General features: G+C 41.9%; 1 protein-coding gene across 23 annotated transcripts in view; it reads left to right on the top strand.

Moving 5' to 3' along the window:
- Positions 1-27,878, top strand: part of LOC140487166 (eukaryotic translation initiation factor 4 gamma 3-like) — a 354,817-nt gene that overhangs the window by 50,451 nt on the left and 276,488 nt on the right. For 18 of the 23 annotated variants that reach the window (XM_072586763.1, XM_072586762.1, XM_072586777.1 and 15 more), the window contains one exon: positions 22,523-22,604. The exons of the other annotated variants lie outside the window; for them this stretch is intronic. In XM_072586763.1, the coding sequence (XP_072442864.1) occupies positions 22,523-22,604 (82 nt within the window). The remainder of the gene's footprint in view (positions 1-22,522; positions 22,605-27,878) is intronic. 23 annotated transcript variants of the gene reach the window in all.

Genomic DNA, 27,878 nt, shown 5'->3' with positions numbered 1-27,878 from the left:
AACTATCTATCTATCATAAGCAAATTTAGCAATAAATCCTAAACTATGCCCTTTAGATGAACGCAAAGAAATTCATGGGCATGCTTTCAAAGAAGAGTAGAGGAGCTCTAATTTGTTCAAGCCAAAATTTACTCCTCTAGTAGTAAAAAAACTGATCATTTTTAAATTGCTGTTTGTGCCATTTTCCTGTATACAGATTGGCTGCTATACCGTCCACATTTCAACAGGCACTCTGCCTGAAAAGTGCCCATTTAGTTTAATGTGTTTTGGGAAGTTGTGGAAGTTGTTATACTCTGTAACTGTGGTTATATTATTCTTCCAAACAAAGTGGAAAAGTGGGAGTTTGTCTGTTTCTTTTTTGTTTAATGCATTTTCATCTGTAAGTGCATAAAAAGATGGGAAAGGTGTCCATTCAAAACATTTAAAAATCCTTTTATATTTTTTAAAGGCAGTCATAAATGTGGTATTCAGAAAGATGTTGTTTATCAGATCCAGTCTTTCTGAGGGACATTACATGTACTTTCGTCTATATGTTAAGTATTTTAAAACCTGAATTTTATATTTTCATGCACCAGTTTTCAATGTTAAGAAATATCTACCATTTGGTGGACTTCTGTCTTTGTAATAACCTGTGCCTTGGCTTGGAAAATCTGTCATAACTAGACTGGGGGAATGTTCAGGGGAACCGTCACACATGTCTTTTGGAGGGCTTGCTCTGCTGCTGGCCACTTGATTAAGTTGGGGATTGGTTTTGTAGACCTGGGTAGGGGGAGGTGTGGTGCTGAATAGTGTTTAAAACATTGCAGAGTATCCTTTTGTTTTTTGTGGTAGTTGCATTCCTGTGTGACAGTGTTATAGAAAATTGCACAATATACGTAATGGGACTGATTGGAAAAATGGTTCAGGATGAACTGCCAAAAATGTCAGTAAAAATCGAAACAAAAGCAGTAATTAGCCTAACACAAACAATAGCACAGTCTAAGTAAACCTTATTTTAATGTAATAATATAGTGAATTTAACACTTTAACACTAAAATCACTGACTATAGCACTGTGCCTTTCATGAGGCTCTCCACCAGCAAGCAGCGAGTCAACTAACCACGTGATGCCGACACAGAAGTCTAGTCCTCCAGATTCTCCCTGGTTTTAAATAGAATTCCTTCGAAACGTATATTACAATTCCCAGTTTCACGGCTTGCATAACTGATTGCATTCCTGTTTTAGCTGAACACATTGAATTTGCATTTTGCAGATAGAGGACTCTGAGGCTGGCCTTTGCTGCTCAGTTAGTGCTGGGAATGGAATTACGTAACAGCGAACAGGAGTTGCTTTTTATAAAAGAAAAGGTCCGCAATTCACAAATCACGTTACAATCAAGTCGTGTTTAATGCACGTTATAGGAGAACTACCTATAGGTGTATATAAGCTGGCAATGCTATGTTCTGTTGTTAGTGCATATGATACAGAATGAAGTCCATGCTAACTGCACAGCATGCTGAAATGTTGAGATCACCTGCGTAATTTGATGCAAATGCATTGATCCACAACCCTGTCTCTAATTTTCCCTTTGTTTATCTACTATTAATCTTTTTACTTAAGTCAAATAATTCCTTCTGTTTTAAGTGGTTAGGAGCATTTGTATTCACAACAGATCATACAAAGTCTAATTACAGTAAGTCCTCGTTTTAAGTTATATTTGTAATAGTAAAAAGTGAAACATTGAATGAAACACCTTGAAATGCCTCTGGTTTGGGCATTAACCTGGTGTAAAAGCTACAGTTGGATATCTGCAGGACTCTTCTCATCAGAAGTGAACTCAAACATTATGCTTTGCAAGTTGAAATACTCCACTATCTATACTGACGAATGAAACCAATTTCAAAATGAAGTAAATTTAAGACATAAATATGCAAGTTTACTACATGGCTCCCAGTCCTGACCTCTCCTAGCTGCCTGATAATTCTGCCCACTAAGTTTCTCGCTCACCACCCACTTAGCTCTCTGACAATCCCTTTCACTTGCTTTCCAGATTCCATCCTCTCCTGCACTCTATCTCTTTCAATCACTTCCTCGGGATGCTTCCGCATACTGGCAGCTTCTGCCATTCCTTGGCTGCTACAAAATGATATAGAACAATGCAACCTGTTCAATGTCAAAACCATCACAAAAAGACAGCAGCAGTGGCTCAGTGGTTAGCACTGCTGCCTCACAGCAGCAGGGACCTGGGTTTGATTCAAGACTTGGGCGACCACCTGTGTGGAGTTTGCATATTCTCCCCGTGTCTGCGTGGATTTTCTCCCATAATCCAGAGATGTGCAGGTTAAGTCAATTGGCCATGCTAAATTGCCCATAGTGTTCAGGGATGTGTAGGCCAGGCGCTTAATCAGGGGAATTATAGGTGAATAGGTCTGAGTTGGGATACTGTTCAGAGGGTTGGTGTGGACTTGTTGGACCAAATGGCCTGTTTCCACACTGTAGGGGTTTTTTGCTATGAAATAATACTCCATATCAGTCCCAATAAAAAGTGACATTAAAGCAGCCTGAAATCCTAAAAGTTAAAACAGGGATTTACTGTAAATGATTTATTGTCCCAAAAATTGATTGGATTTCTTTATGTCCTGCTATTAATTCTAAGATGTTTGCCTTCTCCATTCATGTCCCTGAATTTCTTTGCCCCTTATTAGGTTCTTTTCTCGAGGTTTCACACGAGGTGTAATTCATGCACACCAACTGCTGCAAACAGTTAAACTTTATTAAAGCCTGTACAAGCTGGGTGATCCCTTTGGCCCTCTTTGCAGGCATGCAAAGTCGAGCCAGAGGCCCTAAAGAAAGAAAACACATCCCCTTTATACAGGTCAGTTGGTCATGCTCACACATACGCTGACCACTCCCTCACAGTCACATGCCACTCAAGATAACGCCCAGCCACTCCCTCACAGTCACATGTTACCTGAGGTACAATGCTAGGATAAGATCATCTTGTGAGATAATCCAAATGTAAATGCCCTAATCCTGCGGAATCGTTAATGCAGACGATTTCCTGACTCAGTGATTCCCAACACAATGTGGGTGTGACATACCTAGCTTTAGGGGATGGCTTATGAAAGCATTTCTGAATGGAAGAGATGAATAATAGTTTAATTTGTTGTCCCCACCCACTTCCAGAATGTTCAGTCAGTGCAGTTTAACTTCTGCATTCAGTTACCTATATTGGTGGTATCATAGATATTTTTAATCAACTTGTTCAGTTATGTACGACATATCTCTGGAGCAGCTGCGACTTTAAGCTAGGCCTCCTGGCTCAGGTTGAGATGACACCACTGGCTAACACCATATTCTCTCCAAAATGCTGATGAAATCTGTCCTTGTTTGATTTTATTTGGTATAAATCAATATGTGTGTTTTGGATCATTGCTTTACCCATAAAAGCCATTCTGCTGGAACATAATTGGGTGTTTCTTGGTTATTGGTGGTTTAATGAATCATACAGCACAGAAAAGATCCTTCTGCCCATTGAGTCTGCATTGACCTATCTAGACTAATCTCATTTTCCAGCACTTGGCCCATAGCCTTGAATGTTATGACATTTCAGGTGCTCATCTGTAGATTTTATTGCAGTCTTTACAATATCTCCAAGCGCTTTAAAACTTCTATCTATTTGCAAAGTTTTTTTTACCTCTCCAGTACCACAACAAGCCAGAGTAATTTTTTCCAGTTTGAATGTGGTTTTTGGAAGATTCACTTGATCAAATGATTAGTATTAGTTGTTTTCAAATTACCTTCTCTCTTTTGTATGCAGCTGTATAAAAATGGAACCCAGCTGTGATGCCATTGGCTTTCCAAATGAGCTGCATGACTTATTGCCATTCTCCCCATTTTCTCAATCCTGTCACACCATTCTGTTGAAATAATGGTCCAGTTCCATTTGAATACTCATTTGAACCTGTCTCCATCATACTTCCTAAACCACTTCCTCTGTGAAAAGGTTTTTTCTCACATCATGTTTACTATTTTTGTAAATAACTTCAGATCTGTGCCCTCTAGTTCTTGATCTCCTTACAAGAACGAAAACAGTTTCACCTTAACCAAGAAACCAAAAGAACTGTGGATGTTGGAAAGTGAAACAAAAACAGAAATTGCTGGAAAAACTCAGGTCTGGCAACATCTGTGGAGAGAATCAAGGTTAACATTTTGGGCCTAGTGACTCTTCTTCGCTTTAGTCAAGCTATCTTCAGAATGAGAGCTTCTCACGACCAGAAACTATTCTTATAAATCTCTTCTATGCCTTCTCAATCGTGTTCACATCCTTCCTAAAGTATGGAGCCCAGAGCTCTGCACAGCATTCCAGCTGAGCTTGAACTAGTGATTTACAAAAGTTCAGTATAACCTTGGTTTGTACTCTTAGTTGGCTGGGCAGCTAGTTTGTGATGGCAACAGCGTGGATTCAATTCCCATGTTGGCTGCTGTTACCATGAAGGACGCTCCTTATCAATCTCTCCCCTTAGCTGAGGCATGGTCACCCTCCGGTTAAACTGCTAGCCATTGCCACTCTAACAAGAGAGCAGCTCTTGGAATTTGGCGACTTGATGTTTTACTCTAGGTCCTTATTAATAACACCTATGGTACAGTAAGCATTGTTAACTCTGCTTGTCACCTGCTATGCTATCTTCAGTGACTTAATTACATGTACACAAGAGGATCCCTGCACTTTCACACCTAGTAGAGTCATACCCTTGAGTTTATATTCTGTCCACCAAAATGTATCACCTTGCACTTAAATTGAGCATCATCTGGCAACTAACTGCCCAGTCACTTGTCAATGCTTCTAGGTTTTGTAATGTCTGTAAATATGAAATTCTTCCCTGCACATAAGGATTGAGATCATTAATATAAATTATGAAAAATAAGGGTTCCAGTACTGACCATTGGAGAACTCCACAACGAACCTTCCTCTAACTTGAAAAGTATCCATTGACTATTACTCTTTTTCCTATCCCTCAGTCTGTTTTATATCTCTGTTGATACTGTCCCCGTATGTTCTGTGATCTATAACATCTCTCAAGTCTGTTGTGTGACACTGTATCAAGCATTTTCTGGAAGTCAACGTACACCTTATCAACAGCACTAACTTACATTAACCCTCTCTGTTACCTCTTCAAAAAAATTCCAAGTTAGTTAAACATGATTTTTTTTCTTAAGAAATTCTTGCTGGCTGTCCCGAATCGACTATATTTGTACATATGACAATTAGTTATTGTTGTTAGGATTGTTTCCTGTACTTAAAGTATGGATGGATATTTGAACTAAGAATTGTTTTGATTGACATGGAATATTGAGACTACTGTATTGTGAAATACTGATGTATGTAAGGACTGTGCTTCAGTTTAAATGAGCTGTTCATGGGATTATTTTAGTGAGATTTTATGTTCTGCGAAAAGGACTACCAAACAACAACTGGTAGCCAGCATTGTTAATGAAATGTACCATAGTGCAGCACAAAACAAAGAATGGCCCAAAGCCACATACAACATTTAAGCCAGATGACCAAAAGCATGTTTGAAGAGAGAGGTTTTAAGGATTTTCTTAAAGAAGGGAAGCAAGGAAGTAAGTGGTAGCAGAGTTCTCCAGTAAATTGGGTCTAGGCAGTTGAAGGCACGGCTAGCCATACCAGATTGGTTAACACTGGCATTAGAGGAGTGCAGTTATCCTGGAATATTGAAGGGTTGGAGGAGAGTATAGAAAAGGATTAGGCAATGAAGGGATTTGAAAATAAAGATGGGAATTTTATAATCAAGATGTTGCTTGACGAGGAACCAATGTAACTTAGGGAATGGGATTCTGAGAGTTAAAATGTGGATGGCAGAGTTTTTGATGACCCTGGTTTTTACTGAGTTGGGCTCCAGCTTAGATTACATGGACATAGTCGAATCTAGAGGTAATGAAGGCATAGATGAGGTCTACAGCAGCAAAAGAACTCAAATCGAAGAAGTCAAGTAATGTTATGGAGGTGGAAATAGGTGTTCTTAGGGATGGTATGCATGAGATTTGAAATGCATCTTCGGATCAAATGCAGCAAGGATGCAAACAGACAGACTGATTTAATTTCAGACTGTTGCCAGAGAGAGAGAGATGGAGTCAAATAGTTGGGGACATGAGTTTGGAGTGGAGATCTTTCCTATATTTAATTGGAGGAAGCTTTGCTTCTCTGCTAAGGGAAGTTGGATAAGCAATTTTGTTATTCTTCCATGGGATGTGGGTATTGTTACTAACCCAACATTTGTTGTCCATCTTCAATAGCCCAGGAGAAGGTGGTGAGCTGCCATCTTGAACTGCTGCAGGAGAGTAGGAACATTCATAGTGCTGTTAAGAAGGGAATTCTAGTATTTTGACCTAAGAATGGTGTGACGATATTATGGCTTTAAGAGGTGTATTTTGTCCATTTTTTCTTTGGGGAGAAAGGTTGAGGCAGAGGTGCAGAGCAATCTGTTCCATAACCAATAAAGTAAACAGCTAGTGAGGCCTTTTTTAAAAAAAAGTCGGAACAATGGAAGCAGCCTGAATGAATTGGGTCAAGTTCAACTTTCCCCTCGCCTCCATCCAAGGGTCTAAAGAATTCTTCCACATCTGGCAGAGGTTTTCCTGCATGTTCCAAACACCTCATCCATTCTGTCTGTTCCTCTTGATGTGGTCTCCTCTACGTTAGAGAGATCGGACACCCAACTCGTCGAACGTTTCAGAGAACATCTCTGAGACACGCGCCAAACAACCCCACCGCCCTGTGGCTGACCACTTCAACTCTCTGTCCCACTCTGCCAAGAATGTGCAAGTCCTGGGTCGCCTTCACCGTCAAACCCTAGCCGCTCAAGGCTTGGAGAAAGAATGTCTCATCTTCCACCTTGGGACCCTGCAACTACATGACATCAATGTCGATTTCAGCAGTTTCCTCAATTCCCCTCCCGTCTCATCCCAGATCCAACCCTCCAATTCTACACTGCCCTCTTGAACTGTCCTACCCATCCACCTTCCATCCCGCCTATCTGCTCCACTTTCCTTTCCGACCTATCACCATCAGCCCCCATCTGCATCTGCCTATCACCTTCCCAGCTACCATCTCCCCATCCCTCTGTATTTATCCCTCAGTGCCTCCGCACCCACCACATATATGCGCATGTGCACACACATGTGCGCTCTTCCCCCCGCCCTCCCGCCCCCTCCAATGAAGGGCTTATGCCCGAAGCATCGATTCTCCTGTTCCTCAGATGCTGCCCAACATGCTGTGCTTTTCGACTGCCACACTTTTTGACTCTGATCTCTGCACTCCTTACTTTCTCCTTTTGGAATACATTGCCTTACACTTGCCTTTAAATAAGAAAAAAGTATATTTAAAAAATTCAGAAGATAACCTTGATTATATTTTGAAAATTGGAAAATACGCCAACTTGGAGGTTAGCAGAGAGCTGGTGCTGAGTTGAGTGTATGTATGAAAACACCACTGTGCTTCATTAGTGTAGTTCAGGTGCAACGTACGTAGGGTCATAGAGAGGTACAGCACGGAAACAGACCCTTCTGTCCAACTCGTCCATGCCGACCAGATATCCCAACCCAATCTAGCCCCACCTCCCAGCACTTGGCCAATATCACTCCAAACCCTTCCTATTCATATACCCATCCAGATGCCTTTTAAATGTTGCAATTGTACTACCCTCCACCACTATTTCTGGCACCTCATTCCATACACGTACCACCCTCTGTCTCTTTTGTATCTTTCCCCTCTCACCCTAAACCTATACCCTGTAGTACCCCTCCCTGGAGTAGGGGAGTTCTGGACTCTCCTACTTCAGGGAAAAGACTTTGCCTATTTATCCTATCCATGACCCTCATGATTTTGTAAACCTCTATAAGGTCACCACTCAGCCTCTGATGCTCTGACAGCCACAGCCTATTCAACCTCTCCTTATAGCTCAAATCCTCCAAACCTGGCAACATCCTTGTAAATCCTTTCTGAACTCTTTCAAGTTTCACAACATCTTTCCGATAGGAAGGAGACCAGAATTGCACGCAATATTCCAACAGTGACCTACCCAATGTCCTGTACAGCCGCAACATGACCTCCCAACTCCTGTACTCAATACTCTGACCAATAAAGGAAAGCATACCAAACGCCTTCTTCACTATCCTATCTACCTGCGACTCCGCTTTCAAGGAGCAATGAACCTGCTCCCTAAGGTCTTTTTGTTCAGCAACACTTCCTAGGACCTTACTATTAAGTGTATAAGTCCTGCTAAGATTTGCTTTTCCAAAATGCAGCACCTCACATTTATCTGAATTAAACTCTATCTGCGACTTCTCAGCCCATTGGCCCATCTGATCAAGATCCCGTTGTAATCTGAGATAACCTTCTTCGCTCCACTACACCTCCAATTGTGGTGTCATCTGCAAACTTACTAACTATACCTCTTATGCTCATGAGACAAATTATCTATAGGATGGCTAATGATCGATCTCTGGAGGATACTAGACATAATGTCCCAATATGAAATGAAGCCATTGCAAGGGATTTTCTGCCCATGGTTAGAACAGTAAGAATTGGAACCAGGTGAGAGAGGTGTTGGAACAGAAAGATGTATAACCCTGTCAAAGGCTGCAGACAGATAAACTAAAATAACTGTGGAATGTTTCTTTGTTATTTCCACCTTTGTAACATTACTTGAACATATTACATAGGATATCATTGTGATTTTGAAAGCCTTTCAGCTACTGTGGTGTGGTAGAAACTTGGAGGGATTCAGGCATTAGTTCGGGATGAGATGAGAGGAGACTTAAAAGATGGCAGCGCAGTCAAGACCTTTGAAAAGCAAAAGGAGGTTGCTGAGGGGCTGGAATGTCAATGGGGTCATAGAGATCTACAGTACAGAAAAAGGCGTTTCAGCCCTTCATGTCCATGCCAGTCAAAAGCAACTACCTAACTATTCTGATCCCATGGGTTATTTTGAAGGAGGGGTGATGACAGCAGATTTAAAGGAGAGAAGGCACAACATTCAAAGACAACTGCTAACAGTATCTGCAAATATATGGGTCAGGAGGAGAATTTGGCTGAGCTATCCGTTCCCAATTGAGGGAACAGGAAATGGATCTTCTGGAAAAAATGAACTCCGAGGATAGATGGATGGGAAACAAGAGAAAGATGCAAATTTGCGGTTGAGGCAGGTGCATTCGAGGAAATTTGGTCAGGTGATTTTGGCTGAAGGGTGGAACGTGTCAGGCTCAGTTGATTGGATTGTCTCAATTTCTCTGACAGAAGTGCATGACCTCCTTATGCTTATTGTTAGAAGTGAAGGAAAGGAGCTTAAGAAAATTTTCTCTCCTGGAAACCATCCAGTTATCTGAGCAACTTTACCCTTTAGTATTTTAAGTGGATCTGCCAGATCTGGTGGTGGATGACTAAATCAGTCTGCCATACATTTTCAAGTTTGCATTCCTTTGACTTGATGCCAAAGTGATGGCTAAATCAGGTACGTAGCCAGAGTGAGATGGAGTTTTGCTGGGGTTTAGGACGTGAACAGTGAAGGTAAAGGTGTTGTCAAGCAAATTCTGTAGCTACAGAAATGTTGTGAATATAGGAACAGTGGTGGTTTTTATTCAGGATGTGGGCATTGCTGGCTGGCTAGCATTTAATGCCCATCCCTGGTTGCCCTTGAGAAGGTGGTAGTGAACTTCAGCCTTGAACTGTTGCAGTCCTTGTGCTATTCGACCCACAGTGGAGGTAGGGAATTCCTGGTCTTCGACCTAGCAACAGTGAAGGAACGGAGATATATTTCCACGTTAGGGTTGTGTGTGGCTTGGGCGGGAACTTGCAGGTTTTTTTCACTCTATCTGTTGCCCTTGTCCTTCTAGATGGAAGTGGTCATAGCTTTGGAAGGAGAATCCCAACGGCATGGGAGCAACCCATTCGGCCTACTGAGTCTACACTGTCAATCTGAAGAGCATCCCACCCAGACCCATCCCCCTATGCTAACCCTGCCTTTCCTAATCCACCTATTCAGCACATGTTTGGACTTTGGGAGGAAACATGAGCACCCAGAATAAACCCACACAGACATTGGGAGAATGTGAAAACTCCACACAAAATTAGTCACCTGAGGATGGAATCGAACCTGGGTCCCTGGTGTTGTAAGGCAGCAGTCTATCTACTGAGCCACTGTGGTGCCCTATTTGGTGATCTTCTAAGAATCTTTGGTGAATTTCTCTGATGTATCTTTGCGATAGTACGCACTGCTTCTGAATGCCAGTGGTCGAGGAAGTGACTGCTTATGCTTGTTGCCAAACAAGCAGACTTCTTTCTACCGGATGATGCCGAGCTTCCTAAGGATTGTTGGAGGTGGCAAGTGGGGGTGTATTTCATCCCACTCCTGACTTTGTGCCATGTAGATGGTGGACAGGCTTTGGGGAGTCAGGAAGGAGTTACTCACCATAGTATTCGTAGCTTTTGACTTTCTCTTGTAGACTCTATTTATATGGCCAGAACAGGTGAGTTTCTGGTCAGTGGTAACCCTCAGGAAATTGATAGTGGGAGATAGTGATAATAAAGCATTGAATGTCCAGGGGTGGTTGTTCGATTCAGCACCTGAAGAGTCGTGAATATTGCTGAACATTGTGTATTCATCCAGTGAGCATCCCCACATCTGACCTTATGGAGGGAAGGTCTTTGTTGAAACAGCTGAAGACGGTTGGGCCTAGGACACTACTCTGAGAAATTCCTGCAGAGGTGTCCTGGTGTTGAGATGATTGACCCTCCAATGCCACGACTGTCTTCCTATGTGCTAGGTCTGTCTCCAACCATCAGAAAGTTTGCCTCCGATTCCCATCGATTCCAGTTTTGCTAAAGCTCCTTGTTGCCAGACTCTTTGATGTGGCCTGGATGTCAAGGGCTGTCATTTTCACCTCACCTCAGGAACTTTGTGGTTTTCACCATATTTCAACCAAGGCTGTCAAGTGGTCAGGAGCTGAGTGGCCCTAGCAGTACCAAAACTGGGGCATCAGTAAGCAGGTTATTGCTGAGCAGGTGCTGCTTGGTAACACTGTTAGATGACACCTTCCATTACTTTACTGATGATTTAAAGTAGACTGATGCGATGGTAATTGGCTGGGTTGGAATTGTCCTGCCTTTTTGTTTACAGGACATACCTGGACCACTTTCCACAAAAAGTAAAAGTGGAAGTGATGGCTGTGGTCTGGAGTCACAAAGTGGGCACACATTAATACAGGAGGAGCTCAGGTTATGGGGGATTTAGTTGTGTAACAGTTTGGGTGTATAAAAATACAATAGCAAATAGAAAATAATTGTGATATTTGAAAGGAGTCTAGTGTTAATCTAGGTCCTGTGATGAGATAATGATTTAGGAAGGGTGCAATCAGCACGAAATATGATTATGGTTGCCAAAACTCTAAAGCAATCTTGTTTGCATTGCTGTACGATAATTTGAAGTATCAGATAACATTTTGCTTTTAGTCATGAGATTTGAAATTTCATGGATATGTTGGTGGCAAAAGCATGGGTTTCTTTCTGTTTGTTTTGTGACAATTCTGAATCACACAAAGGATGATTTGAACAATTTCAACCAGGTTTTTTTTGTTACGAAGATATGAAAGTGTTAATAGAATTTCTTGATGCATTTTTTGGGCATTGGTTGGGGGTGAGTGAGTGAGTGGGTGGAGTGGATGTTCAGCTTTTCAAGCTTGCCTTTTTTCTAATTCAGAGCTGAAAATGTGTTGCTGAAAAAGTGCAGCAGGTCAGGCAGCATCCAAGAAGCAGGAGAATCGATGTTTCGGGCATGAGCCCTCCTTCAGGCATACATGAAGAAGGGCTCCTTCCTGAAGAAGCACTCATGCCCGAAACATCGATTCTCCTGCTCCTTGGATGCTGCCTGACCTGCTGCGCTTTTCCAGCAACACATTTTCAGCTCTGATCTCCAGCATCTGCAGTTCTCACTTTCTCCTAGAAGATTTTCTTCTAATTCAGTTGGTTTAACTAGTCTGTGTCACCGGCTAATGGGAGTTATGAATAATTGTTCCAATGTAATTTACACTGTTTCCTTTTGTGAGCAGTTGAAATAAGCCAGAGTAACCACACTTGAATGCACTGACTAAGTCATGACAGAAGTGAGCACTTAGAAATTAGTGATCTTGTTAAGAACTTCTTGGAGCAACAAGATCCCACATAGGGGTAATGGGCAGATATTTAACTGGCAGCATGTGACTGTTGATGCTCTGCATGGATATGTCGGAGCTACAGTAGTTTACCATATTTATTAACAACTCAAATGATGTAAGCAAAAGGCAAATATCCAGATTTGCTAATGACGCAATGATGGGTGGCATGTAGATGAATAATAATATTACAAAGAGGTTCAGTGGATGTACAAAACTGTGAGAGATAGGTCTTCATATTTGCCAAATTAAATTCCACTTAGGGTGTAAAAAGGATAGGAAAGAGTTATTTTCCAAATGATGAAAGGGTTGAAATAGTCAGGTACGAAAGAGACGCTAATAAGTGGTGTCTAGCAGAGTCACAGTTGCATCAACGCAGATTATTTGGTCTCTTAAGTTCATTCTGTTTCTCTACTCTCAGATCTCTGTCCAATTCCATCTTAACTAAAATATGAACTGGTAAAGAGAAAAATGAAAAAAAATAAACAGAATTCTGGCATTCCATTTCGTGATTGTTGAAGGTTGTTCCTCAGACTGTAGGCCTGTGACTTGTGGTGTGCCACAGTGGTCTGTGCTGGGACCTTTGTTACTTGTTATTTACATAAATGATCTGGATGATTAAGTTTGCAGATGGTCCAAAATTAGGAGGTGGTATTGATAGCAAGGAAGGTTAGCAAAAATTACACAGGGATCTTGATCAGCTGGGGAAATGGGCTGAGGATTGGTGAATGCAGTTCAATACAGAAGTGTGAGGTGTTGCACTTTTGGAAAGTCAAACCAAGCTAGGACTTATAACAGTAAGTGATAAGGTCCTGAGGAGTGTTGTGCAACAGTTGGACCTAGGAGTATAAGTATGTAGTTCTATGAAAGCAGTGTCACAGGTAGGTAGGATGTTGAAGAAGGCATTTAGCGTGCTGCCCTTCATTGGTTGAGGCATTGAACATGAGAGTTGGGACATTGTTACAGTTGTATAAGTTGTTGGTGAGGCCACATCTTGGAGCATAGTGTGCAGTTTTAGTCACCCTGATATAGGAAAGACATAGTTAATCTGGAAAGACTGCAAAGAAGATTTATGAGGATGTTGCCTGGACTAATAGGCATGAGTTATAGGGAGAGGTTGGCCAGGATAGGACTTTATTCCTTGGGACATAAGAGAATGAGAAGTGACCTTATTGAGGTATATAAAATCATGAGGGCCAACAATAGGATGAATGCAGTCTTTTTCCTGGAGATGGAGAATTGAAAGGTACAGGGCATAAGTTTATGGTGAGAGGGAAAAGATTTAAGAAGGACCTGAGGGGCAACTTGTTCACACAGAGATTGGTGTGTACTGGATATGGGATGGGCTGCCAGAGAAAGTGGTTGTTTTAGGTATTATAGCAACATTTTAAAAAACATTTGGATAGGTGTATGGATGGGAAGGGTTTCAAGGGCTATGGATGCAGCATGTACCAATCTGGGTAGAAGGGCCTGTTTCCATGCTGCATCCCTCCATGACTCTGGAGGGCCAAATGCAAGGGAATAGAACTTCAACTGTACAAGTTTTAGTACTGAGAGTAGTCCTGGCATTGTGTTCGGAAGGAAATGTTGGAAGGAGTTTTGGAATGATCCTGCAAACTTACATACTGTGGATCTTACAGGCCTCTGAGGTAATTTAACTGTTTTATGATCTCAAAGAAAATGAGATAATGATACTCAGTTATCAAGCATGATGGGCCGACAGGCTGCCTACTACACCGTACCACTTCTTTGAATCCATGAAGTCGGGTACGAAGATTTCCTAACCAGTAAAATGTTTGAGTGAAATTAGGAAATGCTTTCACAGAATGCATAAAACTTTAGAACAGTCGTCTAAATAGCAGTTGATACTAGATTGGTTGTTAATTTTATAACTGAGGTTGATAGAGTTTTATGAACCAGTGGTTTTAAGGATATGTGGCAACAAGCACAAAGCACTGGAATGGGTCCTTCAGTTAACCAAGCCTGTGCCGACACATGACTCCTTCCTAAACTAAAAATTTTTTGTCTATATGTGGTCAGTATCCTTCTATTCCTTGCCTAATCATGTTTCTGTCAAGATGCCTATTAACCATTGCTATTCTGTCTGCTTCTAACCACCTTGAGCAGTGCATTCCAGGCACTTACCTCTATGTAAAAAAAAAACTTCCCTCTCATATCTCCTTTAAACTTGTCCCCTTTCATTTTATGTCTGTGTCCTAGTAGTTAGTGGCAGTTGTATGGAGTTCAGCCACAGGTCAGCCATGATCTGAAATGAAAAGTTTGGGTCTGGTAGCATCTGTAGAGAGAGAAAAACAGATTTTGAGTCTCAAGGTTTCTCTTCTTTGGAATGCATGATCTTGACGAATGGCAGAACACATTCAAGCATTAAATGGCTGTTTCTATCCCTACGTTCCAACTTGTGGATAATTACACCCATTAAACAATGGGTCTAAGAAATGGTATTATGCAGTTGACAGTGGAGTATTGGTGGAATTGTGCAAAGTTGGGCCTTCTAAGGTATAATAGTATTTGCACTTTCTTGCTCCTCTGTTAAAGTACCTATTCGAGACGACTCAGGGAATCCCTGATGGACTCGACCTGTAAGCCTCTCTTGGTTCATCCCAGAGATTGTACTCTGTGGTATAAAACTCTGACAGACAGTTTAGTTTAAATTGTTACCTTTTTGTTTACCAATGGCATCAATGTCATACCAAAACATAGTTACCTATAAGCCAGGCTTGAGCTAAGGTTTTAAGACCATTAGCAGAGTAGCAGCACCAGCTCTTAGCGCCACGAGCTCTCTCAGGCTACTCCCCTCATTGCTGCAAACAAGCTGTCCTTATACAGTTCAGTAATATGAATTGTACAGGTTGTTTTGCTGTAATGCATGTTTCGTTAATCTGCTGTAACGTGATTGATGAATTGGGGATACAGTTTCTAAAGTGCTGACTTTTAAAATGTGTTGGCTGTAACGCGATTACATTGCCAACTCTTTTAAGCGCTTTTTCTAAAGCATGATTTTTCTATAATTGTGGAGTTGCATAAGAAAGCAACCACCATATTACAGAAGAACTAGCTGTACACGCACTTTTGTTTCGTTGCTGGTCTGGTAATTACTAATTCGAGTCTCATGGCGGAAGAAGTCATTCCATTGACGAATCCAAGTTTAATTTGCCTTGTCTTCTCTCGTGCAGCATGGTTCTAAATGTGAAATATCTGGATATATGGGCATGTATTTAACTTGGGGCTTGACTCCCAATTTTCACATGAACATAAGCTCACAAACATTACCAAGTGAATACTAATTGTCGAAATATATTAATTTGCGATCTTAGTATTTTAATATTGCATCCAATCTATCCCCTCTGACTGTCCCAAGTTAGCAAAAACCCATGAGCACAAAGCTGGTTGCAGATAATTCTGACAATTAGCAATTCAAATTGATGTGTCAAATCTGTATGGCGTGTGCAGGATGATGTGGCACTCCTCTCTTCTAGAATACGTTGGAAGGACATCCCAGATCGTTCATGCAGAAGAACAGCATCTTCAGCAGCTATATCATCTGTTACACCAAGGCCTGATTTAAGAATGTGCACTTTCATATCTGCATTTTGCATTCATTTTGGGATTGTGCAATGATGTAATCAGCTATGGTTGCAGTCGGTAGCCCTTGAACCTCAGTAACGAGCTTTATGAAGCACCCAGAACCTCAAATGCACCAGATCCACAAGAGTACTCCAGAAGATGGCATGCTAGCTGCCAGGGTAGTGGACATATATCTCCAGAAAGTGGCAACATAAATAAATCTGTCCATTAATCAAATGGAACCCTTTCCTTATGATGAATCCTACAGTTTAGTTCTATGGTCTTCTTAAAGCCACATTTGAAATGATCGTTTAAGGCCTTGGATGGAGGTGAGGGGGGAGGTGTGGACGCAGGTTTTACACCTTCTGCAGTGGCAAGGGAAGATGGAGAGTGGGTTGGTGGGGGCGTAGACCTAATGAGGGAACCATGGAATTAATGGTCTCTGTTGAATGCAGATAGGAGTGGGAAGGGAAATATATCTTTGGTGCAGTCTGACTGTAGGTGGCAGAAATGGTGGAGGAAAATGCGCATTATCCTCTACAATTCTGCCGCCTACAGTCAGATATAGTGCGTTATCTTCTGCCATTTCCACCACTTACAGTCAGAGATGTGACCGTTCCTTCTGTGACTCCCTCGTCTGGTCCACGGCCCCCATGAACTCACCCTCCACACTCCCCTTGCCGCTGCACGAGGTGTAAAACCTGCGGACACACCACCTCTTACCCCCCCCCACCACCACCACCTGTGTCTAAGGCTCGAAAGAATCATTTCAAATCTGGCTGAGATTTTCCTGCATATCCACCCACATCATTTATATCTGTTGCTCTCAATGTGGGCTCCTCTATGCTGGGAGACAGGACATCAACTTGGGGAGCATCTGTGGGATGCATGCACCGAACAACTCCGCTGCCCTGTTGATAACCACTTCAACTCACCATCCTACTCCCCTCCTTTGGACTTGCAAGTCCTGGGCCACCTCCATCACCAAACCAAACTCAGCCACCAACTGGAGAAAGAACATCTCATCTTCCACCTCGGGACCCTCCAAATACATGCCATCAACATCGACTTCACCAGTTTCCAAATCTCCACCCCCCCCCCCCCCCACTTCATCCCAGATCCAACACTCCAACTCAGCACTGGCCTCTTGACAGTCCTACCTGTCCACCTTTCTTCCCACCTATCCACTCCACCCTCCTTACCAACCTATTACAATTACCTCTCACTGTATCCATCTATTACCTTCCCACCTATCTTCCACTCAGCCCCACCCCCATGCTCTTATTAATCTCTCAGCCCCCTTCCTTCTCCACATACCTGATGAAGGGCTTCTGCTCGAAACATCGACTCTCTAGCTCCTCAGATGCAGCCTGACCTGCTGTGCTTTTCCAGCACTGCACTTCTCATCTCTGAATTATGCTGCCTGGGCTGTAGCATAGATCTTGGCATCGGTGAACAAAATGAACCAAGATCTTGCATAGTTAGTGTTGCTTGTTGCCCTGATGCATTTGTGGGTGGCCAGCAGAGAGATTCCTCACAGATCGCTTTTCCCGTCCTGGAAAAAAAACTAGTTGCGTTGAAGTTCAAGGCAACTGTCACCTTACGGACACCAGGAGAGGATGGCTTCCCACTGCTGCATCCATTAGGTTCTGCTCTCCCATCCAGCATTTTTCCATCAGTTTCCCCAGCAACAACACTGCTCCTTGACCATTCTAGGAAACAAAGTTGAGGGTGAAAATCTCTGGTCCTCCTGTGGAACTAATGTCATCTGATGGGGATTGCCATTGCGATGACTTACTAAACTAGGTGCTGTTGGGCTTGCCTTCAGTCCTGGTCCTCCTGCATCCACTTTCACCACAATGACCAACATCCCACCAATGGATGGACACATGAAAATTGCTGACTGACCTGTACTGGAATATAAGGTAAAAAAAAGGTTCTTGGGTCTGAGAACAATCAGTGGGTTGTGCCTGCAGATGCGGGCCAGACACACTTCTGTACACATTGAGATATGTAATTATCTGATATCAAGGGCCATGTCTCCATCATGCAGTCAGTTTCAGCACGTGCAGCAACTTGGTGAAGGTGCTTTTTTTTTCTTTTTTTTTAACCCCCACACTACCGCCTAACTGCGGTAGTGCTTATATTTTTCCCAGCACCCATTGTGTTTGTGTGTGCAGGTGTGAGACACAGTGAAAGACACAAGATGCACGAATCTTTATTCAATTTCCACCACCAGGAACTGGTGAAGGTGCTTCACTGACTATGTGAGTGACTCATTATATCTAAAAGTGTGCCCATTATAAATCTAACATGACAGATAATGAAATGATTGTCTCTACTTTCAACAGCACCCTTGCATGGATCACAAATTATGCATTGTTTTTTTGCCAGCATTCACTTTTTAAATCATTGCTGTTGCTTTTGTATCATTGAGATGGTGAGATGCCAAACATTCAGTTGCTAGCACAAATGGCATGGTGCATATCACGTTTGACCAACATTTGAACCTTAAGCACGTTTACTCTGCATGTATTATAAATGGATGGTGAAATTATGGTAAATTAAAGGTAGCTGACGTTTACAAAAATATACTTCACCTATTTGCCCTTTCAGTGTCTTAGCATCCAATAGACTTGGATCCCATGTTATGCACATCAAACCAAGCTAACTCTACCCACCTTGAGGGTTGTCCTAGCCAATTTCTAGTTGTAGCTGACATTTACTGAGCAGCAAGTGATGGCAGGAAATACAACTCTGTGGCCACTGTCATCACTACACTCTGTCTTGCCACTAGCAGTGTTCCCTCTAATTTTTCTGGGTCCTATACAGAATCGGAGGGGGCATGCATTTAAGGTGAGATGTGAAGGGCAAGATTGTATTTTAGACTGGTAGGAATGTGTAATTCACTGCTAGAGGTGGTAGTGGAGGCAGATACAATAAGGGCATTGAAAAGACGTTTTGATAAGCACATGAATGAACGCGGAATGGAGGGATATAGACCCAGGGCAGGCAGAAGGGATTAGTTTAGTTTGGCGCCATGATTGGCATAACAGTGTGGACTGAAGGGCTTGTTCCTGTGCTGTACAGTACTATGTAACCCGTAGTAGTCAATCATATTGCTTTATTGAGAAGACATTATACTGCAGCTTTTGTTTTGCAGTTTTCTTCATTAATCATTGAAAGTGTGCATTTATATTATTTTACAATTAAAGTATTTTACCTACTAAAATAAATAGCTGTTTGCTCGGCTCAGAAGTCTGGGTACCTGTTTAGTCACCACTAAACAGGTACCCAGACTTCTGAGCTGAGCATGTACACCAATATACTATCTGACTAAAAGAGGATACTAGTTACTTATTCAATCTTGCATTGGAGCTTTTTGAGCCTATTTTTATTTACTGCCCAGTGATTGGATACTTCTCTACAAGAATGTGCGCAGAGATGCCAGATCACCGAGAACACAGTTCACAGCTGTCTGTGCAACGCAATGTTACTGCTTTGTGACCATTTTCAGGCAATATTTGGTTATAGGATCATTGCACTTAGTCATTTGCTCTTTGCAGTACTTGATCAAGACATTGTAGTTTTACAATACTGCACTCACTGCAAAGTGTCTTGATAGCCACCTCGCTTCTTCATTCAGCGGTTGAAATGCCAGTGTGTCTCATTCTGTGACTTCAGGGAAATCTCCAGATTGTCCTTTCTTCACCGTTATTTTGCTGAGCACGTATCTTAGAAACCTTTCAATGTATTAAATAATTGACATCTGTGTCCAAATATCTATTCCCAGATTTTCCCTGTGACGAGAGTCATCCTGATCCCTTTTAGATGTACTACCATGAAAGTCCATTTATTCCCATATGGAGACCCACCACATTAAACTTGCTCCGCACCAGTACCCCTTGCTCTCTAAGCCCAATATTTCACCTTGCTTATGCCACCTCTGCATCTCTATCCTCCCTCTGTATGAAGACCATGTAGTTGTCACTGTTAATAATTTAGTCCCGTAGACCTACCATGCCCTCCAAAACTGAAATCAGTGGGTGTCAGGGGACAAAGTCCTAGCTGATTGGAGCCATACCTGGCATATTGTGGTTGTGTTTATTGGAGCTGAAAAATGTGTTGCTGGAAAAGCGCAGCAGGTCAGGCAGCATTCAAGAAGCAGGAGAATCGATGTTCCGGGCATAAGCCCTTCTGAGGAAGAGAGCTTCTTCAAGGAAGGCATCCTTGCAAGAGGATTCACAGTAGGTTAAAAACAACTAGGAGAAAGTGAGGACTGCAGATGCTGGAGATCAGAGCTGAAAAATGTGTTGCTGGAAAAGTGCAGCAGAAGGGCTTCTGCCCAGAACGTCGATTCGCCTGCTCCTTGGATGCTGCCTGACCTGCTGCGCTTTTCCAGCAACACATTTTTCAGCTCTGATCTCCAGCATCTGCAGTCTGTGTTTATTGGAGATCAATTGTCTTGGATCTAGGAGATCTCTAAGTGGGTTCCTCATAGTGATGGCCCTGTTATCTTCAGATGCTTCATCGGTGACTTTCCCTCCAAAATGGGATTGGGGATGGGGATGTTTACCAATGTTCAGCAGCATTCATGACTGCTTGGATGCTGGGATAGTAGTGTTTGGATGCAACAAAACCCTGGAGGCTGACAAATGACAAGTAACATTACCTCCATGTAAGTACCAGGCAGTGGCAAGGTGCTAGGGGGATGTTTAAAAGAGATGTGTGAGGCAAGTTTTTTACATTGTTATGGACTAGGCCAGACCACTCAAAACATTCTTAAGCAGGCAGCCCAGACCATAACTTTGCAATTTGTTTTGGTAAGTGTACAGTGAAAATTATCTGGAGTACGTTAGCTAGGTTGACTGCTAGGTTTTAAAACAGACAAAAGTTTATTAACAAAATTACACAATGAAACACAACGAACAGAATAAACATCCCCTACAGAACTCAGTCTATTCAAACTAGACTGATTATGCTATTCCGAATATACACAACAGTCCCAATAAGCAAACCCCATGAAATACAGTAAAACTGAAACAGATGCTTACAGATTGAAGTTAGAAGAGCAGAAAGAGCGTGTCTAGCAGCCTGTTTCCACACAACTGAACTCCTAATTAGTTCCGGACTGAACCGTTCAGCTAGAGAGCTGAACACTCCCTTTCATTATACAGGTCACTTCTAAAACATGACCACTTTGGCTTGAAGTCTCATCTGTTTACATATCTGTTTACATATCTGTTTACATGTAACTCTCAAAGGCCTTTTTTCATCACCAAATTAGCCACCTTGGAGCCGGAAGGGTTTTATGATCCCTCTGAAAAATACAGAAGACACACTGTCCTTGAGAAGAGGAACAGCATTTTAGACAAAAAAGGGACCAGCTTTGTGACAACACAAAGGGTGGTGAGTGCCTGGAAAGTGTTACCAGAAGAGGTGGTGGAAGCAGCAGCATTGAAGAAGCAGCTGGATGAATGCATGAATAAGAAGGCGATAGAGGGATATAGATCCTGTAAGTGATCCCTGGTATGGAAGGGCAAAATGTGTTGGTGCAGGTCTGGAGGACTGAAGGGCCTCACCTTATGCTGTATCCTCCTTTGCTCGAGAAAGACAAGAGCAACAGATATGTGGGAAGACCACTGTGTGCAAATTCTCCTCCAAAACACTCACTATCCTGACTTGGAAATATATTCCTGTTCATTCGCTGATGCTGGCTCAGAATCCTAGAATTCCCTCCCTCAGGGCATTGTAGATCAACGTACAGCACATGGACTGCAGCGGTTCAAGAACATAGCTCACCACCACCTTCTCAAGGGCATCTAGGGATGGGCAATAAATGCTAACCAGCCAGCGACACCCACACCCCATGAGTGAATATATAGTTTAAAAAAAAGGCTTATAGGGCAGCTGGAGTTTTGGATAAGTGCAAGGAGAGCATGGCAGTCTAGCCTTAGGACAATTGAAAGTGATTTTTGACAACATTGGCTAAAGGATTCAATAACAGGTGACTGAAAATGCACACATTTCTACTTTATTTACTAGACCTTAGTTGTGAAAATTCTTGGGTGCTGAAATGTTGTACGGTGATCTTTCCAAAGCACAGTTTTCATTTGAATGTAACGGGAATTTCCGACAGTAACTTCCTCACTGTTGTCTGTTAAAAACTGCCTTACTTTAGACTTGGCCAATGACTGTGAAGTGTTGAAGTTGAATTGCTTACATGTAACTGCTGCACCAAGTTGGAATTTGGAGCTGGAATAATTCACCTGCATCTCTTCCTAGCCAGTTTGTAAAGTGACCCAGTGTACAGATTATCTCATGATTGCATGTTGTTGCACTTAATTGTTTGTGGGTTTTTTTTGTACTCTAGGCAGATTTTCAATGCTGACTAGTGACTGTGCATGTGCTTGAAACCTTAACATAGTTGCAATTAGTAATTACTTAACCAGATGGTCAGATATCTTATTTTTGGCAAAAATCCAGGCAGATGACGACATTCAGTTCCACTATGGTCAGGTTACGCACACTGCGATTGTGGTGCACAGTCTAAGTTGAATGTCCAACGTTCATTAACATGGGTGTTTTTGAGAGTTCTTATACAATAGGATCAAATTTATTAGAATCATCTTAATGAAGCTGTAATGAACAGTGCTGGAAAAAACAGTCCTGAAGTAGAAAGTGATTCCTTTGAATATTTGTTTTTCCTTAACACCCCATTTTACTACAGAATTGCCAGAGGACCTGTACAACAGACACTTGAAGAGCGCCTCTACCCTCCCCAGGCAGCAGTACCACCAGTCCAGTATACAGTGAGTATGCTAATTTTAATAAGGATTTTGAATTTAGGAAAGTATTTAAATCAGCTGTCCTAAAAACTATGGTGATATGTTGATATTGGAACTAAAGTTATGAGAAAATACTACCAAGCTAAATATCCCTTAATACTGACTCTCTCACTGACTTTTATTTTAAATCTGAATTTCCTGTCATGTTGCCAAGGTTTGGCTTGGTTGTATTGACTGACAACTATATACACTTACACTTTTTAAAAATAAAACCAAAAGTAGCACAGTAATTTCCATGCTGATCTTGCTTTGTGCCTGAGTTTATTCCATGTTTATGAATTTAAATCCATTAAATTAATGTTTGGATAATTCAGAACCTCAATCTTTTTGCTTATTGAAATTCATATTTTGTCAGATTATTGCTGCAAGTACACATAGTTTATCAGTGGTGACTAAGTTGCTGAATTTTCTTGGATTAAAGTTCAAAATTGGAGTAATAGCATGAGTATATGATGTGGACTGTCACTGTTGTTATAAGTCACTGAACATAATGACTTGTTTTCTTTTGGATTTTTTTGTGATCTGCTTTCCTTTTCAGTTACAGTATCAATTAGAAAAAGTTAGCACTTTTATGTAGCGTTCCCAACTCTTTACCCCAAAGTTGATAATTAATTGAGAAACAAAACAGGGATTGTGGCATATTTCATGGCCCTTAGTGTAACAACTTGGAATGACTGCTGTTGTGTTCATGAATCCTAAATAGATTATTGAACTGTAAATTCCATCCTGCAATTTGTCCTTTAATCTCTTTTGTTCATTTTTCCAAAAAATTGCAAGTTACAGGGTTGATTGCTTTAAGGGATTTTTAAAAATTAATTCATGGGATGTCAGTGTCGCTGGCTGGGCCTCCTTTTGTTGCCTATCCACAATTTCCCAGAGGGCAGTTAAGTGTCTACTATATTGTTGTTTGTCAGGAGTCACGTGTAGGTCAGATCAGGTAAGGATAGCACAGGAAAAAAGCCATTTAACACAATGTGCTGCTAGAGTTGTTCAACTAAATCTGAATTTCATTCTCTCCCTGTAACCTTGTGATTTCTGTTTTGAACGTCATGAAAAAACGTTTTCTCTAGTCATCTGTGGCTTTTTTGCTGGTTATTGTGTATTTGTGACCTCTATTATGCAATCCTTCTGTCACTCGAGTTTCTTATTTGCTTTATCAAAATCGTTAATGATTTCAGGTGTCCAAATAAATCACCTGCTAACTATCTGTACTGTAGAATGCCCAATCCCAGCTTCTCCATGTGCTCTACATGACTGAAGCACCTCATCCTCGTATGTCCTCTTTGAGAAACTCAGCAGATGTAGAAAGAGAAAGAGTTATCAATTCAAGTCCATTATAACTTCCTCAGAACTATTGAGCTTTTCTAGCATTCTGTTTGTGTGTGTTTCAGATTTTCAACATTGCAATGTTTGCTATTCTAACTGTATAGCTTTAAGGTTTTTGTATTCTGTTCCTTGATTAATAAAGTAAAAGATCCTCGGCAATTTTTAGAAACCTTCTCATTTGCCCTGCTATTTTAAATGATTTGTGTATGGGGAAACTCCATGTCTCTCTGGAATTGGGTGCGCCAACATTTGAACCTATCCTTAATTGCCCTTGAAAAGGTCATGTCGAGCTGCCTTATTGAATTACTGCAGTCCATGTGGTACAAGATCTTGCCCAGGACTTAGTTCTTTCTTCACTGCAGTGAAATCAATTTAGTTACAGGTCAGGATGGTATACATGTCCCCCTTTGACCTAATGATGCGGTGAAGATCGTTGATGAAGTAGCTGAAAATAATTGCGACTATCACAGTAACCTGTGGAACTCTGAGTTGGGAGGCTTGAGTTCTATTCCTACCTGCTCCAGGGATGTGTAATAACATTGCTTAACAGTGATTAAAAATATGTAACCTGCGGAACTCGAGGGCTCTTGTGAAACAGCCGTAATGTCCCTACCTCTAAGCCAGGGCGCCTGGGTTCAAGATCTACGTGCTGCAGAAGTATATAATATCTCTAAACAGGTTGATTAGAAAATATCTATACCTGAACCATGCCCAGTAGTGGTGGCTGGTTAGCTCAAATTGTTAAAAGTGTGGTGCTAATTAATGCCAAGGTCATGGGTTCAATTCCCATACTTGGAGAAAGTGAAGACTGCAGGCGCTGGAGTTCAGAGTTGTAGAGTGGGTGCTGGCAAAGCATAGCCGGTCAGGCAGCATCCGAGGAGCAGGAGTGTCAATGTTTCGGGCATAGGCCCTTCATCAGGAATGAGGCTTGTGGGCCAAGGGGGCTGATAGATAAATGGGAGGGGGATGGGGTGAAGGTAGCTGGGACTGCGATAGGTAACCCCATGCCTATTTATCTCTCTGCCCCCTTGGCCCACAAGCCTCATCCCTGATGAAGGGCTTTGTCCAAAATGTTGACTCTCCTGCTCCTTGGATGCTGCCTGACCGGCTGTGTTTTTCCAGCACCACACTATTCGACCCCAATTCCCATGCTTGCCATTGCTGCCATCTTCTGCCTCAGGCTTTAATTCTTGGCTCTTTGACACAGTGGTGATGTCTCTACCCTTGTTCGTGCATCCTTCTGTAATTGGCTGAAAACATGCTGTTCCTTGCCTCTATTTGGTGACGTATGGTATACAACTAATAGCACAGTAGCTTCACTGTTCCCTAATTCTAATTTTTTTTTGTCTTCAATTCCTCTTCACCCCACCATTTTTGTTCCTTATCAGTCCTGAATAAGGTGCCCAATCTCTCATTTTTTTTAACTTGCTCCCTGTTCTTGCTAGAGCAATTTCACCCTCCATATTAGTTCACTTCCCCACCAAGACCTTTATTCCAGCTGTGTTGAGATAGCATCATAGAATCCCTACAGTGTGGAACAATCCACACCAACTCTTCGAAGAGCAGCCCACCCAAGCCCTCCCATCTCTGTAATCCTACATTTCCCCTGATTAATCCACCTAACATGCACACCCTGCTCACTGTAGGCAATTTAGTATGACTAGTCCACCTAACCTGCATGTCTTTGGACTGTGGGAGAAAATCTGAGTACCTGGAGGACACCCATGCAGATGAGAAGGGAATATGCAAACTCTACACAGACAGTTGCCCAATAGTGGAATTGAACCTGGGTCTCTGGCACTGTGAGGCAGCAGTGCAAATCACTGGGCCACTGTGCCCTCCCAACAATCTTGTATTAGGCTGTCCAGCTTCAGAGTTGATTCCAATGCCTAGGATCCATTTAGCATCTTCCTGAACCCTCTGTGGATTGAGCACCACCTCAGACATGTTATGCATGGCCCACTTCAGAACAGTTTGAGAATCTTGACATACATCTACAGATGATTTTTTCTTTGTTTTATTTTTCATGAGCATGGGCATCCCTGGCTAGCCTATTGTGTGTTGCTAATTTATTATTGCCCTTTTATAAAGTATCGGTGAGCCACCTTATTGAACTACTGCAGTTCAGGTAGTCCATAAATGCCACAGTGCTGGAATAGTTAGGAGGTCCCAGAGTTTTGTTCCAACGCCAGTGAAGGACTGATGATGTTTAGCTTGGAGGGGAACTTGCAGTTGGTTAGTATTCCATGTATCTGTAGTCTTTGTCCTTTTTAGGTGGTAAGTTGCCAATCCAGCTGAGTACTTTGAATAAAAGAAGGACATTCATGTGATGAGGGCACTGCTGGCTAGGTCAGCCTTTATTACCCATCCCTAATTGCCCAGAGGGCAGTTAAGTGTCAGTCACATTGTTGTGTGTCTTGAGTTACATGTACACTGGACCAGGTAAGGATAGCAGTTTTCGTTCCTAAAGGACGTTAGTAAACCCGATGTGTTTCTCCTGACAATGAACAATTAGATTCACACTTGGGTCCTTAGAATATTACCTGGGTCTGTGGATTAACAGTCCAGTGGTTAGGCCTAGACACTAGCTGCAACACAGCCCATAATTGAGACGATTATCTCAGATACATGAAGCCTCCTGGACTTTGCACATTGGTACTTGTTTACCTACACAAATATCAATTATGCCATCACAACAGTGAAACTGTAATGCTGTAATTTTTTGGAAATTTTGAATCTGTTTATGATGCTGCAGAACTCCTTATTCTGGGTGCGTTCACCTGTTGTCAGCAGTGGTGTTGTAATGCTTCATGTAAAGCATAAGTGGCTGTTTATGCAGTGTTTACATGATGAACTTTGCCTGTTTAGTTTCATTCGTGATTTTCAAATGTGCTGTCAGATTTTTGGCAAATTTTGTCATTGATTCCAAAGGCAAGGTGAGAATGGCAGCCCTTGACATCAAGGCTGCATTTGCCTGAGTATGGCATCAATGGGCCCTAGCAAAACAGGAATCAACAGGCATCAGAAGAAAACTCTGCTCGTTGGAATTATATCTGGCACATAGGAGAATTATAGAATCCCTACAGTGCAGAAGCATGCCTTTCAGCCTATCGAGTCCATACCAACCCTCTGAAGAGCATCCTACTTAGACTCTCACCACCTGCCCCTATAACTCTGCATTTCCCATGGCCAATCTATCTAGCCTGCATATACGTGGACACTATGGGCAACTTAGCATGGCCAATCCAACTAAGCTGCACATCTTTGGACTGTGGGAGGAAACCCACACAGACACAGGGAGAATGTGCAAACTCCACATAGGATGGGGGATGGGATTGAATTCAGGTCCGTAGTGCTGAATTCTTTAAAATTCTTTGCTTGGGATTCTTCTTCTCTAAATGATGTAGAGAATCTTACATCAACTGTAATATTGAGGGAGCATTGTATTGTTGAAAGGACCATCTTTTTATATCATCTTGAGTCTATATTTGTATTGTATGCTGATTAGAATATTTATGTCGCAGCTTGAAGAAGAAAAGTTCTTAGTAGAGCAATTAATATTCCACCAGCCCAGGGAGAAAAATTAAGGCTAATAGATGACCAACTTTGCTTTAGGACTTCATTTACTTTGAGCGGATTCTTAAAACACCCAAACAATGCATTTAAGTGTGCTTGAACTTCAAGCTGATAAAATCACAGCACATCCATAGACATTAGATGTAGGCTTCTGATTGACATATTGAGATTTCAATGAAAATGATTTTCACACTTAAAGTAGCAAGAGTTAATAAATGCAGACGACCTCTACTTAGAAAAAAGACCAGGCATGTTTGGGAAATTCATTGTGGTAACCTTCTTCTAAATCTATTCTACCTTGAATAATTTAACTTTATTAAATTTTATAAAAGGGAG

This window comes from Chiloscyllium punctatum, chromosome 16, assembly GCF_047496795.1.
Source record: "Chiloscyllium punctatum isolate Juve2018m chromosome 16, sChiPun1.3, whole genome shotgun sequence".
NCBI lineage: Eukaryota > Metazoa > Chordata > Chondrichthyes > Orectolobiformes > Hemiscylliidae > Chiloscyllium > Chiloscyllium punctatum.
The sequence above is the reverse complement of the archived record's forward strand: the minus strand, read 5'-3'. Positions and strand labels throughout refer to the sequence as shown.